The sequence below is a fragment of the Dermochelys coriacea genome, chromosome 14 (assembly GCF_009764565.3).
Source record: "Dermochelys coriacea isolate rDerCor1 chromosome 14, rDerCor1.pri.v4, whole genome shotgun sequence".
Taxonomy (NCBI): Eukaryota; Metazoa; Chordata; order Testudines; family Dermochelyidae; genus Dermochelys; species Dermochelys coriacea.
The window spans coordinates 38,380,128-38,394,697 of NC_050081.1; the positions used below are offsets into that span (position 1 = coordinate 38,380,128).

A 14,570-nucleotide genomic window follows, 5' to 3' on the forward strand; every position below is an offset into this window, starting at 1 on the left:
CTGGAGGCCGCCTTCCCTGCCAGGCCCGGGGTGACTCAGCGCTGGGCCCGGGGCCAGGTACCCGCTTGGCTGTCGGCTGAGCCGCAGTGCAGGTGGGGGGAAGGCATGGGACCCAGGCGTCCGGGATGGTAACGCAGGGCTTTCACCCCTAGGAGGGCAGGGAGTGGGACCCAGGGCAGGAGGGCAATGGGGTCTGGCGGGGGTGGCTGGGAGCAGGACTCCTGGGTTCTCTGTCTGGCTCTGGGAGGGGAGTGGGGTCGAGTGAGTTACAGCGGCGAGGAGGGGGGCTAGGAGTCAGGACTCGGTTCTGGTCCTGGCTCTGTGCCTCAGTTTCCCCGGGTGGGATTTTCCTCTCCTGGTAGCGAGCCCCCTCGGGCAGAGAGGGGCGTGGCCCGGCCTCTCCTCCCTCTCTCCTGCACTCGGGCTGTCACTCCAGCTGCGCTGGGAGCTGCGTGGGGGGGATCCGTCGGGGGGGGGAGGAGACAGACGCGGAGAAGGACGGAGCCAGCCAGGTACAGAGAGCCCCACGTTGTGGGGGGTTAGGGGGTGCTGGGGCAGGTGGGGGGTGATACACCTGCGGAGGCAGGGGCCAGGCTGGGACCCATGTGGGTGAGGAGTTATGGGGGGAGGGGATGTTGGATCTCTGGGCTTTTTTGTGGGGGGCAGCTTGAGGGAGGGAATCCAGACGTCCAGGGGGCAGGCGTTTGGGGGTGTTTGTGTTGGTCTCTACGGAGTTTGGGTGGGTGGGAGTGGGGGGGTCTGCTAGCAGCTGGGTGTGATGTCTCAGGGGTTGAGTGGTGCAGGGGGTGTGTGTGTGTGTATCCCGGCTGGGTGGGATTGTGTGATGGGGGAGGCTCTGGCAGTGTGTGTGGGGGAGTGTTGTGTTGTGTCTATAGGTGGGGTGTAGTGAGCAGGTTGTGTGTGTTGTGTTATGTGTCTCTCTCCAGGGGATTGAGTGTATTGTGTGTCTCTAGCAAGTGTGTGTGTGGGGGGGTGTCGTTGAGGGGTGGTGTGTGTGTGTCCAGCAGGTGTGCACAGGTGTTGTGGTGTGTCTGTGGGAGGTGGTGTGTGTCTCTAGGAGGTGTGTGCGAATGTTTTGTGGTGTGTGTTGCAGGTGTTGCATGTCGGGGAGGTGTTGTGGTTGTGGGTTTTGTGTGTCTCAAGGAGGTGTGCTCTGGTGGGGGTGTTGTGGGTCTCTGGGCGGGGTTAGGGTTAGGCTGCGCTGTGGGTTGTGTTAGGGTCTCCAGGGTTGTGCAGTAGGGTGCGTAGTGTCTCGGGTGTGGGGGGGAGGTGGTGCTGGTTGTGTGGGTGTGACACTGTGTGTGTGTTTGGGGGGGGGTTGGGGGTTCTCTGCTGTCTGGGACTCCCGAGGAGGCTGGATCCCACATCCCCTCTCCATGCCACCCTGCTCCCTGGGAACCCCCAACTCACCCCCTCCCTGCCCCCAAACCTGCCATGCTGAGGACAGATCCCAGCTGGGCTGACCTGGGAGGAGCAGCCCCCCCCCCGCCCTGGTCTGTGCGTCCATGGGGGGCATTGTGTGTGTAGGAGGGAGGGGATGGCATTGCCTGGGCAGACACTGCTGCCTTCGAGCGAGAACCCAGGAGTCCGGGCCATTACTCCCCGGGGCCCCGCCCCCGTTCTCCACCCTGCTGCTCTTCAGAGATAACATGGGGGGTGGGGGGCGGCAGCTGTGCCCAGGGAGACAGCGGGGGGAGGGGCTTACAAGGGCTGCTGGGGAGCAGGGGGCGGAGTGGGGGATCTCTAGGGGGCACTGGTCTGCGGAAGCAGGTTGGGGGTCAGCAGGGGGTGCTGGGGAGCGGGGTGGGGGGCAGCAGGGGGTGCTGGGGAGTGGGGTGGGAGGTCTCTAAGGGGTGCTGGGGAGCAGGGCAGCAGGGGGTGCGGGGAGCAGGAGGTGGAAGTAGGGGGTGTCTAGGGGGCACTGGGGGGTCTTTAGGGGGCGCTGGGCTGCGGGAAGCAGGTTGGGGGTCAGCAGGGGGCGCTGGGGAGCGGGGTGGGGGGCAGCAGGGGGTACTGGGGAGCAGAAGGTGGAATGGGGGGTCTCTAGGGGGCACTGGAGAGCAGGGCGGGGGGTCTTTAGGGGGCGCTGGGCTGCGGGAAGCAGGGTGGGGGGCAGCAGGGGGTGCAGGGCTGCCCAGAGCATCTGCCCGTTTAACCCTTTGATCCCCGCAGCTCAATGTACTCGCTATGGCGCGTTCCCCAGCCCGGCTGTGGGGCCCCCTCTGGGCCCTGCCCCTGCTGCTGCTGCTGCTGCTGCTCCTGGTGCCCCGCGGGGCCCTCGGCTTCTTCCCCAACTTCTGGTCCCGGGCCCTGGCCCTGGCCTGGGGCTCCGCCACCCACCAGGACCTGACGGAGGACGCCCTGCTCAACGCCACCCTGGAGCTCTTCCGAGACCTGCCACCCCCCCGGGGCCGGCGCCTCGCCCTGGAGCAGTTCCAGGTGAGCCTGGCCCGGGGGGCAACCAGGCCCCTGCCCCATTCCCTGCCCCCCGGAGCCAGCCAGTCCCCGCCCTGGGGCCGGACGGCAGGCAGCGCCCCCCCAGGGGAAGGCCCTGGCGTCTCACGGCCGCTCTCTCTCTCTCTCTCTCTCCCCCCAGGGCCGGCCCCTGCTGGCGGACGAGGTGTTCGCGGCGTATTACGGCCCCAGGGCGTCGGCCCGGCGGTTCCGCGCCGCGCTGACGGAGGTGGCTAACGCCAACGCGGCCCTGGACTTCCTGCCGTCGGCGCGGGACGACCCCGTGCTGCACTTCGACGCCGAGCTGCTGCGGCCAGCCGGCGCCTCCCTCCTGCACTCCCGGCGCGAGGTGCTGCAGGCCCTGGCTGCCGAGCTGTACCCCCTGGCCCGCCAGCGCCTCGGCCAGCTGCTCCACTCCCTGCAGGTCCGCCTCGGACGCCGGGGTCCCCCTGCCCCCCGGGGACCTGGCCCCTTGTCCGTCCCCGTCCGTCCGGCTGGCGCTGCTCAGCTCCAGCCCTCTGGTTACCCAGCGTCTGTCTATCCGTCTCTGCCCCCGTTCGTCCGTCTGTCCATCCGTTCATCCACCTCTGCCCTTATCCATCCATCTGTCTGTCCCTCCATCCATCCGTCCATCTCTGCCCCCATCCATCCATCCTTGCCCCATCCAACTGTCCATCCAGTCATCCATCTCTGCCCCATCCGTCCGTCCGTCCGTCCATCTCTGCCCCATCCGTCCGTCCGTCCGTCCATCTCTGCCCCATCCGTCCGTCCGTCCGTCCATCTCTGCCCCGTCCGTCCGTCCGTCCATCTCTGCCCCATCCGTCTGTCTGTCCATCCAGTCATCCACCCATCCATCTCTGCCCCATCTGTCCGTCCATCCATCTCCTCCCCATCCATCTGTCCATCCAGTCATCCATCTCTGCGTCCATCCACCCATGCTACACATCCATCTCTATCCCATCTGTCCATCCATCCATTCACCCATCCCAGCTCTGTCCATCCATCCATCTCCTCCCATCTCTCTCCCAGCTGCTGCCCCCTTCCCTCTGGCCAGCCCTAGCTCTGTACGGCCCCAGCGTGGGGCAGTGGCAGCCCGCAGCCCGGGGGTGGGGTGGGTGCTCTCGCGCTCCATGGCCCACCGGGTGACCCAGAAGGCCAGGAGGGGGTGGCAAGGGTCCTGGTCTCGAGGGGCCCATTGAGCCGATTGCTCATGGTCGATCCATTTATTTCTCTCTCTCCTGACCGCACCCCGACCGCCCCCCGATCAATCTCCCCCTCCCCTCCCGGCAGGATTTCTACAGCCACAGTAACTGGGTCGAATTGGGCCACCGCGGGATCCACCCGGACCTGCTCCAACCCGGCCGTGAGCTGGGCTCCATCGCCGGAGGTACCAGCCCCACCCCGGCCGTCTGCCTGGCCCGAGATCGGGGCCCCCGTTGCACCGGGCCTTGTCCATTTTCTCCCCCCCCCCCCCCCCGGACTGACATTGGGGCTCCCTCATGCTGGGTGCTGCGAAGACCTGCCCGACTGAGATTGGGGCCCCCTTGCGTCGGGTGCTGCCCGGACCCCCCCGCAAGTGAGATTGGGGCCCCCTTGCGCCGGGTGCTGCCCAGACCCCCCGTGACTGAGATTGGGGCCCCCTTGTGCTGGGCGCTGCCCAGACCCCCCTCCCCGACTGACATTGGGGCACCCTTGCGCCGGGCACTGCCCAGACCCGCCCCCCCAAGTGAGATCGGGGACCCTTCAGGCTAGGCGCTGCCCAGATGCCTTCTGACAGAGATCAGGACCCTCTCGCACCGGTGCTGCACAGCCCCCCCCCCACCGAGATTGGCGCCCCGTCGTGCTGGGCGCTGCACTCCTAAGACATTCCTGGTCCCAACCATCTTTCAGTCATAACTCAGAATGTTTCTCCTCTATTCTCCTGGGGAAACTGAGGCACGGAACAGCGACATGCCAGGGGGAGGGGGAGTCCCAGGAGGGCGCTGGGGATAGAACCGGCCGGACCTACCCTCAGCCCCCCCCCCGCCTTTCCCTGTCTCTCCCGCAGCCAATGTCCGGACCTGCTGCACCTGCACTGGCTGGACGTGCGAGGGGAACCTCCTGGGGTCACTCCAGGAACGCGGGTTGCTGACCAGCGGATATTTCGGCACTGAGCCGGAGAAACCGCCCGGTATGGCTGGGCTCGGCTGGGCTGGGCTGGGTTTGGGGGTGACCATTCTCCATGGATAGGGGAGACCCCCACATTCCTCCCTCCTGAATAGCCCCTGATTTCCCACAGCTTTGTGTCCCAGGCATTGTCCAGCACCCCAAAATTTTGCAGGTGCAGCCACGATTTGGAGGGAACAAAGGGGGGCTGTGACCCCCCAGGGGAGGGCTTATGTGGGGATGACATGGAAACACTGGTCTTGGGGTGCATGCCTGATGTGTGCTAAGGCTTCAGGGAGGGGCCCCCAAGATTTTAAGGGGTGATACCAATGTCTGGGGGGATACGACGCTTGCTGATTTGGGGTTCCTGGTTAGGTTGGGGGGGCAGAGGGCAGGACCCCAAAAATTTATGGCGATGCCTCTGATTTCTGCTGCAGGCAAAGAGCACCCAATAATACCCAGGGTGAAGAGGTTTGGGGGGCACAGACAATGACTCCAATAATTTGTGGGGTACCTTTCAGGGAGCTCAGGGTTGCTATGGATGATTTGGGGGTGAAGGGGCTGCTGGCTAAGGTTTGGGGAGACAGGTGACCCCCATAATTGGGGGGTACCTTTGTGAGGGGAGTGTTGGGGTTGATATTGGGGTGATGGAGCTCATGGGGGGCATCAGAGGGGGTAACCCCAAGAATCAGGCAGGACAATGTGGGGGAGATTTTAATGGGGAATGGTTTGGGGGGGTTCTGGGGAGTGAGATTTAGGGGAGCAGAGGTGCTAATTGGACCCATCTCCTCTGTCCCCCCTCCCCCACAGGGAAATGCAGCCACGGGGGGCAGTTCGACAGCAGCCGCCTGCGGGACCCCCAAGGGGGGATAAACAAGGACAGTTCATCCCCCCTCTTCTCGCCCCACCATTATCTGCATGGCCCGGCGGCCAGCCTGGCCCTCGAGGCCTCGGCCCAGTTCCTGCGTGACCTGCGGCGGGACCTGGCCCACGACAAGCGATTCATGAGGTGAGAGCCCCCAACTGCGATACATCCCCCCCCACATCCCCGCTCGGACCCCGTCCCCCAAGCCCCCACTCGGACCCCGTCCCCCACACCTGGCTCATGGAGTGATGGCCACCTCCTTGGACCTGGCCCCCCACTCCCGGATCTGGAATCACATCCCCCCTACTCGGACCTGCCTCCCACACCTGGATCCTGGGGTGATGTCCCCCTGCTTGGCCCTGTCCCTCGTGACATTGCCCCTCATCCACGTTCCCTCCTGCCCCAGCCCGGGTGGCCCCCTGGGGTGCAGGGTGGGGGCGCGGGCCCTACTGGTGACCGAGCATCCATCTGTGTTCCCTGGCCCCAAAGGTTGCTGGACATCAGTCCTGCCGTGGGGCTCAGCTTTGTGCTGGACACCACGGGCAGCATGGGTGAGGAGATTGGCGCCGCCCGGCTCCAGGCCCGCGACATCATCACCCGCCGGCTGGGGGGGCCCGAGGAGCCCGACTTCTACCTGCTCGTCCCCTTCCACGACCCTGGTGCGTTCAGGGGTCCCTGGGCTCAGGGGAGGGGCCGGGAGGGTAAACCCCAAATTTTACCGTCTTGTGCTGCACAGCGATCTGCACAGCGCAGGCTCATGAAATTCACCCCCTCCCTCACTGGGAAGGGGAATATACAACAGCTTTCTGCCCCGGCGTAGGATTTCCACACACTGGTTTTCGACCAAACACAAGTTTATTGACTACAAGCGATAGATTTTCGTGATTATACAGCATAGCAAACAGATCAAAGCCGAGATCAAAGCAACACGCAAACTAAGCTTAATATGCTAAAGCCGCCGGTTATAAGCAGCAAATTCCCACCCTAAACACGGTTCTAGGCAGTTTGCAGAGGTTTTTGAGACCAGCTGCCCTGGCCTGCAGCTTAACTCACCAGTTATTCCTTTCTCAGGCCAGACACTGTCCGGCCTGGGCTCAGCCCATCTCCCCGACTCCAGGCTTTTTGCTCTCAGGTGCATCAGTGGCGAGTTATATGGGCCCAGCTCCATCAATAACATGGGCCTGGCTCCACCAATGTTTGGGCTTACCACGCTTTGGGGGGCTCTGCGTTTCAGGGGGATGCAGGGTCCAGGGGGGCCTGGAGGTTAGTGGGGGGGTCAGCAGCAAGCGAGTGACTGGCCCCAAGCCGCCCCGCCAGCTCCTGGTGTCGCTCGGGGGCAGAAGCTGGAAAGAGGCGGGACGGGGGCTTGGGGGAAGGGGTGGAATGGGGCCATTTGGGCTGATTGCAGCCTGGCTAGTGGGCATTCCCCCAGGTGTTAACAAACCTGTAATCGATGCCTAGACAATATTCCTAACTGCAGATACAGAAATGATACAGGCGCACAAGTAGGATAATCACATTCGGGGAATTCTAACCTTTCCGATGACACCTCACATGACCCATCTTGCATGGAATATAGCTTAGTTACACCATAACCATAGGTCTGTGAGGACTATGGGGGTGTCGTATCACAGGGTGGATGGGCTGTGGGGTTCAGAATGAGAATTGGGGGCTGGGTGGGACCAGTCAGGGATTCAGGGGTGAGGCCAAGTGGGATTTAGGCGATTGCTCTTTGACTCCCCCCTTCCCCGATCCTGTCCCCCCGCCTCGGTTTCCCCCTTCAGGCTTCGGCCCCGTGCACAAGACGAGCGACGCTGATGAGTTCCTGAGTATCCTGAATTCGATCAGCCCCCTGGCCGGGGGCGATGAGCCTGAGATGTGTCTGTCGGCACTGCAGGTACTGGAGCCGGGTCCTGCCCCCTGCGGGCTCCCCATTTCTCATCCTCCCCAATCCTCCCCCTGCCCTCCACAACCCCCCACTTCTCATCCCCCACAATCCCTGCAGCCCCCAGTCCTGACCCTTGCTGTCCTCCCACTTCTGATCCCAGCCCTGCAGCCCCTCAGTCCCATCCCCCATGTCCCCGCCGCCCCCAATCTGATCCCTGCACTGCAGCCCCCCAGTCCTGCTCCCCTGACCCCCTGCAGCCTCCCACATCTGAGCTCCCGATTTCTGAGCCCCCCACAGCCCCCCAATCCTGCTTCCTTGATTTCTCCCCAGCCCCCCAGTTTTTACCTCCCCTGTTCCCATCCCCCCACTCCCTGAAGCAGCACCCCCATATCCAATCCAAAGTCCCACACTGCAGCCCCCCGATTTCCCTGCCCAGGCACCTCCCCTCCTGTTCTACTTCCCCTCCACCCCATAACCTCCCATTTCTGATCTCCCGCTCTCCCCCCGCCCGCAGCTCTCTGGGTCCCCCCCGGCCCACAGCCCCCCACCAGCTGACCCCTCCCCGACAGCTCTCTGTATCCCCCCCAGCTGGCCCTGCTGCATTCGCCCCCCATGTCCGAGATCTTTGTCTTCACGGACGCCTCGGCGAAGGACACCCACCTCCGGAACAGCGTGGAGGCCCTGATCCAGGAGCGCAGGTGCAAGGTGGGCAGCCCCTGGCGGGGTGGGAGACCCAACCAAAACAAACGGCTGCCCCAGAGACCCTATGATAACAAACTGGCGGAGCAAATGTAAGCGATAAAGCAAAACAATGTCGGGACTTCCGGGAGGCCCTGCAATAACAAACCGCCTGACCCGAGAGAAGCAAGAAATCAAAACAAGGAGAGCACTTTTGGTAGGCCCTACAATAACAAACCTCCCTAACAACAGGAAACCAAAACAAAAAGAGCATTTTGTTAGTAGGGTGGTTTGTGTTATATCTGGGCCTAACGATTAAATAACAAACCAAAACCATGCCAGCACTTTGAATAGGCCCTACAGTAACAAAGCACCCTAATAAAGGTTAAATAACAAACCAAAAGCTTTGAGTAGGCCCTGCAATAACAAAGCCACTGTCTCGCAGCTCCCTGGGGAGTCTAACCTCCTCTTGTTTCCTCACCAGGTGACTTTCCTAATCACGGAGGACCCCTCCAGGACGAGGGTGAGGCGGGAGGTGCTGGCCGCTGACCGCTTCGACCTGTACGTAGACCTGGCCCGTAGCTCTGGAGGCCAGGTCATCTTCACCGACAACGCCAACATCCGGCAGGTGGCGGGCATCATCGGAGAGACCACTGCTTCCTCGGTATGGAGAGGGGACCCAGGCGTCCGGGACGGCAGTGCAGGGTTGTCACCCCTGGGAGAGTTGGAGACAGGGATGGGGAATGGGACCCAGGAGTCTGGGACGGCAGCTCATGTCCCTCACCTCTTGGAGAGGGATGGAGAGGAGGACCCTGGTGTCCGGGACGGTGCTGACCCTGCTGTGTTTTGGGGATGGGGGCCCTGTGTTTCCAGGTGACCCTGTTCCAGTTCCAGAAGGGAGGCAGCTTGGGCCCTGGGGGGCTGGGCTGGAGGGGGCGGAAGAAGCGGGCCGCCTGGGAGAGCCACCACTTCTGGATCGACAGCCGAGTGGACGGGGCCATCGTGACCATCCAGGGGGACATCGGTGCCTTTCGGCTCTGGGACCCCACCGGTGAGTGGGGGGGGAGACGCCCCACCTGATGGGGGGGGCAGGGAGAAGGGATCTATGTGTCCTGGCCTCTGCCCATCTGCCCCTTCGTCCCACAGGGACTTCCCAGACCTCGGACACCGCCAGCGGCCCCCTGGGCACCGGCCGGCGACTCGGGACTTTCCACCGGCTCGAGCTGTCGTCTCGGCCGCCCATCGGCCGCTGGACCCTCGAGGTGCAGGTGCAGGGCAACTATTCGGTGCACGTGCGAGGTGAGGAAAGGGTTAAACCTGGCAGGGAATGGGGCCGGTGTCTGCCCCCTCTAGGGGGCGCCGGCTCCCATCTGGCCCCAGGGCAGGGAATGGGGCCTGGGACCTCTCCCCTAATGGGGTCCCACCCCGCTCTGTTACCAGGCAACAGCTTGCTGGATTTCCTGTATTACTTCGCTATCCCGGCCGAGGGGCCCCACCAGGACTCTTCAAGCTGGACAGTCGCCCCGTGAGAGGTAAGAGCGGGGTGGGGGGCTCTCCTATTCCTGAGCTGGCCCCATTGCCCCAGGGCAGCACTAGGGGGCTGGGCTGTGGGGGATCCCCATGTCCTGGCCAGATTCCAGCCTTGGGTCACTCTGATTTCACTCAGCTCTGAACCTCTCCCAAGTTGTTGTGCGGCTGTTCCCCCATCTGCCCCGCCCCAGAACTGGCTGCATCTCCGCGCCGGGCGAGCAGTCCCCATGTGGCGTTATGTGCGGCTGTTCCCCCATCTGCCCCGCCCCAGAACTGGCTGCATCTCCGCGCCGGGCGAGCAGTCCCCATGTGGCGTTATGTGCGGCTGTTCCCACATCTGCCCCATCCCAGAGCTGGCTGCATCTCCGCGCCGGGCGAGCAGACCCCATGTAGCGTTATGTGCGGCTGTTCCCCCATCTGCTCTGCCCCAGAGCTGGCTGCATCTCCGCACCGGGCGAGCAGTCCCCATGTGGCATTATATGCGGCTGTTCCCCCATCTGCTCTGCCCTAGAGCTGGCTGCATCTCCGCACCGGGCGAGCAGTCCCCATGTGGCGTTATGTGCGGCTGTTCCCCCATCTGCTCTGCCCCAGAGCTGGCTGCATCTCCGCACCGGGCGAGCAGTCCCCATGTGGCGTTATGTGTGGCTGTTCCCCCATCTGCTCTGCCCTAGAGCTGGCTGCATCTCCGCACCGGGCGAGCAGTCCCCATGTGGCGTTATGTGTGGCTGTTCCCCCATCTGCCCCATCCCAGAGTTGGCTGCATCTCCGCGCCGGGCGAGCAGTCCCCATGTAGCGTTATGTGCGGCTGTTCCCCCATCTGCCCCGCCCCAGAAGTGGCCGCATCCGAACCCAAGGGCTTTGGGCTCTGCCGAGGTCAGGGACTCTCTTGAGGGGGGGCTTGGACTCGGTTCTGGTTCTGACCCGACAGGGCTGCCGCTGTCATTGGTCCTGGCTGTGACGGGGCTGACCCGGCCGGATGGGAGCTCGGTCCAGATGGAGGCGGTGGAGCTGGTGGACCCCATCACGGGCCGGCGGCTGGGCGGGGAGCTGCCGCTCCGGGAAGTGGCCAACGGGACAGGGCTTTACGCTGCGGCCCTGCCCCCAGCCCTGCCCCGGGGGGGCTTTGCGCTGATCCTGCGAGGGTCTGACAGCCGGGGCCTCCGCGTGGAGAGACCAGCCCCCCAGGTCACCTCAGCTGTCGGGTTCCTGCTGCAGGTCGGTGCTGCTGGGTCCCAGGGTGGCGCTGGGCTGGAGGGAGGGGGCAGGGGGCTCAGTGGGGGGGGGCTGTGGTGCAGGGAGGGGCAGAGGGCTCAGTGGGGAGGGCTGTGGTGCAGGGAGGGGTAGAGGGCTCAGTGCGGGGTACCATGCTGCAGTGAGGGAGTCTGGGGGACTCTGGGGGGGGGTGGCGCTGTACTGCAAGGAAGGGGTGGGGGCTCTGCTGCAGGGAGGTGGCAGGTAGGAGGGTGGGGGGGTCGGGGGCATCATGCTGCAGGGAGGAGGTGGGGAGGCAATGGGGGTCGCCATGTGACAGGGAGGGGGCCAAGGGGGGGTCGGTGTGCGGTGCTCCCCCACCCCAGAGCCAGCTCTCCATGGTTCTCCCCCCAGCTGAGCAGCACCGGGCCCCTGTTCCCGGGGCAGACGGGTGCTGTGGCCTGGCAGGTCTGGAGCCCCCAGGAGCCCCAGGAGCTGGGCCTGGCCGTGAGCAGCGACCCCAGCTACCCCGTCAGCACCTCCAGCCCACGGTAACGCCCCCGGGGCCCTGTCTGTCTGTGTCCACGCTCCCCTGTCTGTCTGTCTGCTCGGCTCCCCAGGCTGGCCACCCGTCTGTCCGTCCATCAGCTCCCAGGCTCGGTCTGTCCGACCATCCATCCCTCAGCTCCCAGTCGTCTATCCATCCCCTGGCTCCCTGGGTTGGTCGGTCTGTCCTTTGGTTGCCTAGGTTGGTCAGTCTGGTTGTCAGTCCATTGGCTCCCAGGGTTGGTCTGTCCATCCATCCCTCCTTTGGCTCCTTGGCTCGGTCTGTCCATCCATCCCCTGGCTCCCTGGGTTGGTCAGTCTGGCCGTTGGTCTGTCTATTGGCTCCCGGGGTTGGTTGGTCTGTCCGTCGGTCCATCCATCCCTTGGCTCCTTGGGTTGATCTGTCTGCCCATCCCTCCTTGCCCCAGAGCATCCGTCTGTCCCTCTTCGGCTCCCAGCTTCCATCCATCTGTCCCTTGCCAGTCCCTGTCCGACCTGCTGAACCCTCCTCCCCTGCAGGCTGCAGCTGGGCAGGAACCAGACGGCGACGGGCGTCATCTCGCTGCAGGTGCCCGGCAGCGCCACCCCCGGTTCGGCCATCACCGTCACCCTCCGCGCCGACCCCTTTTCCCCGGCTGGGGACGCCAACTTCGCCTTCATCCAGCTCCTAGTGCTGCCCCGGCCGCCGGTGAGTCCGGGGGCGCAAGGTCAGCTGCGGCCAGCAGATGGCACCGCGGCGCTAGCTCTTCGATGGCTCTTGGCTGGTCAACAAAAACCAGGGAAATGAAATGTCCTCCAGCAAACTTCCGGACTTGCTGAAATTGAAACGGCCCAAACTTTTAGAAAACTTTTGAGTCTTTTAGAAAACTCCCAGAGAAATCAAATGCCCAAAAACTTGGTGAGTCACTGCAAAACGCAGGGACCGAGAAGGCGGCCAGAGCTTTGTCAGTCGGCTGTAGAAAACCAGGGCAATTAATTCCCTAGACACTCTGTGAATCATTAGCTTAAAACTAGAGAAATGAAATACCCCAAACCCTTGGGAATCATTCAGATGAGAAATTTAAATGCGTCCCCAAACTGTGAATCATTAGTATAAAATTCGGGAAAGTAAATGCCGTAAACCTTGTGATTTGCATGCAAGGCAAATCCTGGTCCTTTCAAACGAAGGAAATGAAATGTTAAAAAAAACAAACAACTTTTTGAGTTTTCACTATAAACTTAGGGAAGGGAAATGCCAAAGCGTCATTAATCTAAAACTAGGGAAATGAAATATTCAAAGACGTTGCCAGCGTAAGACTAGGTCCATTAAAGGCCATGAAATGTCGTCGAGGGTTAACAGAAATGAAATAGCAAAGAACTGTGGTGATTCGTTAATATAAAACGAAGGCAGTTAACAACCAAGCAACTTTGCGAAGCGTTTCTATAAAACTAGGGAAGTGACATGATACAATGGGGGAAATTAAATACCCAGAAAGCTTTGGGAATCGTTAAGAAAAAAAGAAAGGAAAGAAAATGCCCCCAAACTTGGTGAGTTGTTAACATGTAATTGCCCTAGTTCTGTGTTAAAAATCTCTGTGGGCCCCTAGCCGGTGGGTTCATGGCCTGGCTCTGGCCTGTTTGCCCACCCTGCCCGTCCTCACTGCCACCCTGTCCCTTTCTTCCTGCAGGTGCTGAATCGCGCCTCTCCTCCCTGCAACGTCACCTCGGTGGCTGGCACCTGCGGCCCGCCAGGGTCCCCCTGCCACCAGCGCCGCTGGACGGCCAAGCTGCGGCTCAGGGACGGGACCGGCATCCGGTCGGTGCTGGCAGGGGGCGTGGCCGTGCCCCACTGGGCCGACGGGGCGGCGGCGACGGCCACCTACTCCTCTGACTGCTGCACCCGGGAGGCGGAGCTTCTGGTGACCAACCGGCTCGGGGAGGAGTATCGGTGCCCGGTGGCGGCGCCTCCTGCTGGCACCGCGGGGGACCTGGCTGTCGCCCCCTGGTGGTGGACGGCAGCTTTGGCTGTTCATGTGGCCTTTCGTGTTGGGCTGGGACACTGAGGCTACAGGGCGCCCCCTAGTGGTGGGAGGGGGAGCTATGGTACGGCATCTAGTCTGGCTATGGCACCCTCTAATGGAGACAAGTGGTACTGCACCGGGCTGGGATGCTCTTGCTATTGGATGCCCCTAGTGGGGAACTGCAGTAGAGCATCCAGGTCCCCTCTCTTCTGGAGGTGCACTGGGGGCTGCTGGGGGAAAAGGGACTGGTGACCGTGTGGCTCTAACACTGTGCAGTGAGTGTGTGTGTGTGGGGGGGGTGGGACTCGGGGTTCATACCATGACACCCCTGGGTGGGGAACCCAGGACTGGGCCGTTTGAGATGCTTTTCTGAGCTGACACCAAAAATACAAATAATTTCCAGCAAAAAATATATTTTCCCCCAACTTTGGGGGACTAACTTTATGCCCCCGACTCCCCAGCACCAACACTCCCCGTGAGGCATGGCGAGAGCTCCTGGAGGTCGGGGCCTCTCAGTCGCAGTGGCAGGATTCGATCTCAGAACCTCCTGGGTGCCCATCCGCTTGGACGTTCTCTTGGGCCGCAGAGCGCAGAACGGCCGGGCTGCATTGTGTTAACGCACAGGGCCGAGTATCAGGACTCCGGGAGTCAATTCCTGCCTCTGCTGGGCAAGTCCCTTTCCCAGTCTGTGTTTCCTCAGTTTCCCATGCCACTCCTTGGTCTGTCTAGTGTGTAAGCACTTCAAGGCTGAAACTATCCAGTGTCTGTATGCAGACCTAGTGCAACTGGTGCCCTGATCTCGGTCAGGAGGGGTGTGTGTAGTGCATGGGGCCCTGATCTTAGTTGAGGAGGGTGAGGTCTGCAGTGCCCAGCATGATGGGGCTGTGATCTCTATTCTGCCTTTCGATGCTGCCCAATGATCGTCCCGAGAAGCCTTTTAAATTTTGTCTCCTAATGGTTGGAAGACTTGTGGCTGATCTGTATATTTTGGCTAATTATTTCCATTCAGTGAATTATTTTTGGATCATATTTATTTCCGGTGATTCTGGTATTTCTGGGTTACGATTTTAAATTGGGTTTATTGTTTGGGTGTTTGTGCAGATTTTTTTTGGTTAAAAATACCTCTGTTTTTTTTTAATTAACCTGCTATTAATAAAGAACATTGATAAAGCCGCAGAAGAGGTGAGTTTCAATTCTGAGTTGTGACACTGGGACATGGGGCCTGTCCCCTCTAGGGTGCGCTGGCTCCCAT

General features: G+C 62.1%; 1 protein-coding gene across 1 annotated transcript; it reads left to right on the forward strand.

The window, feature by feature from the left end:
- The first annotated feature begins 102 nt into the window (after window positions 1-102).
- On the forward strand, window positions 103-14,497 carry VWA7 (von Willebrand factor A domain containing 7). Its single transcript, XM_038372087.2, is given in 18 exon segments — window positions 103-128; window positions 2,194-2,460; window positions 2,618-2,899; window positions 3,766-3,862; window positions 4,523-4,645; window positions 5,431-5,629; window positions 5,975-6,144; window positions 7,270-7,382; window positions 7,962-8,078; window positions 8,536-8,715; window positions 8,925-9,102; window positions 9,198-9,350; window positions 9,492-9,545; window positions 9,548-9,583; window positions 10,510-10,796; window positions 11,187-11,323; window positions 11,838-12,006; window positions 12,986-14,497. Coding segments are annotated over 18 exon segments (2,940 nt in total). The 5' UTR covers window positions 103-125; the 3' UTR covers window positions 13,361-14,497.
- The last annotated feature ends 73 nt before the right edge of the window (window positions 14,498-14,570 follow it).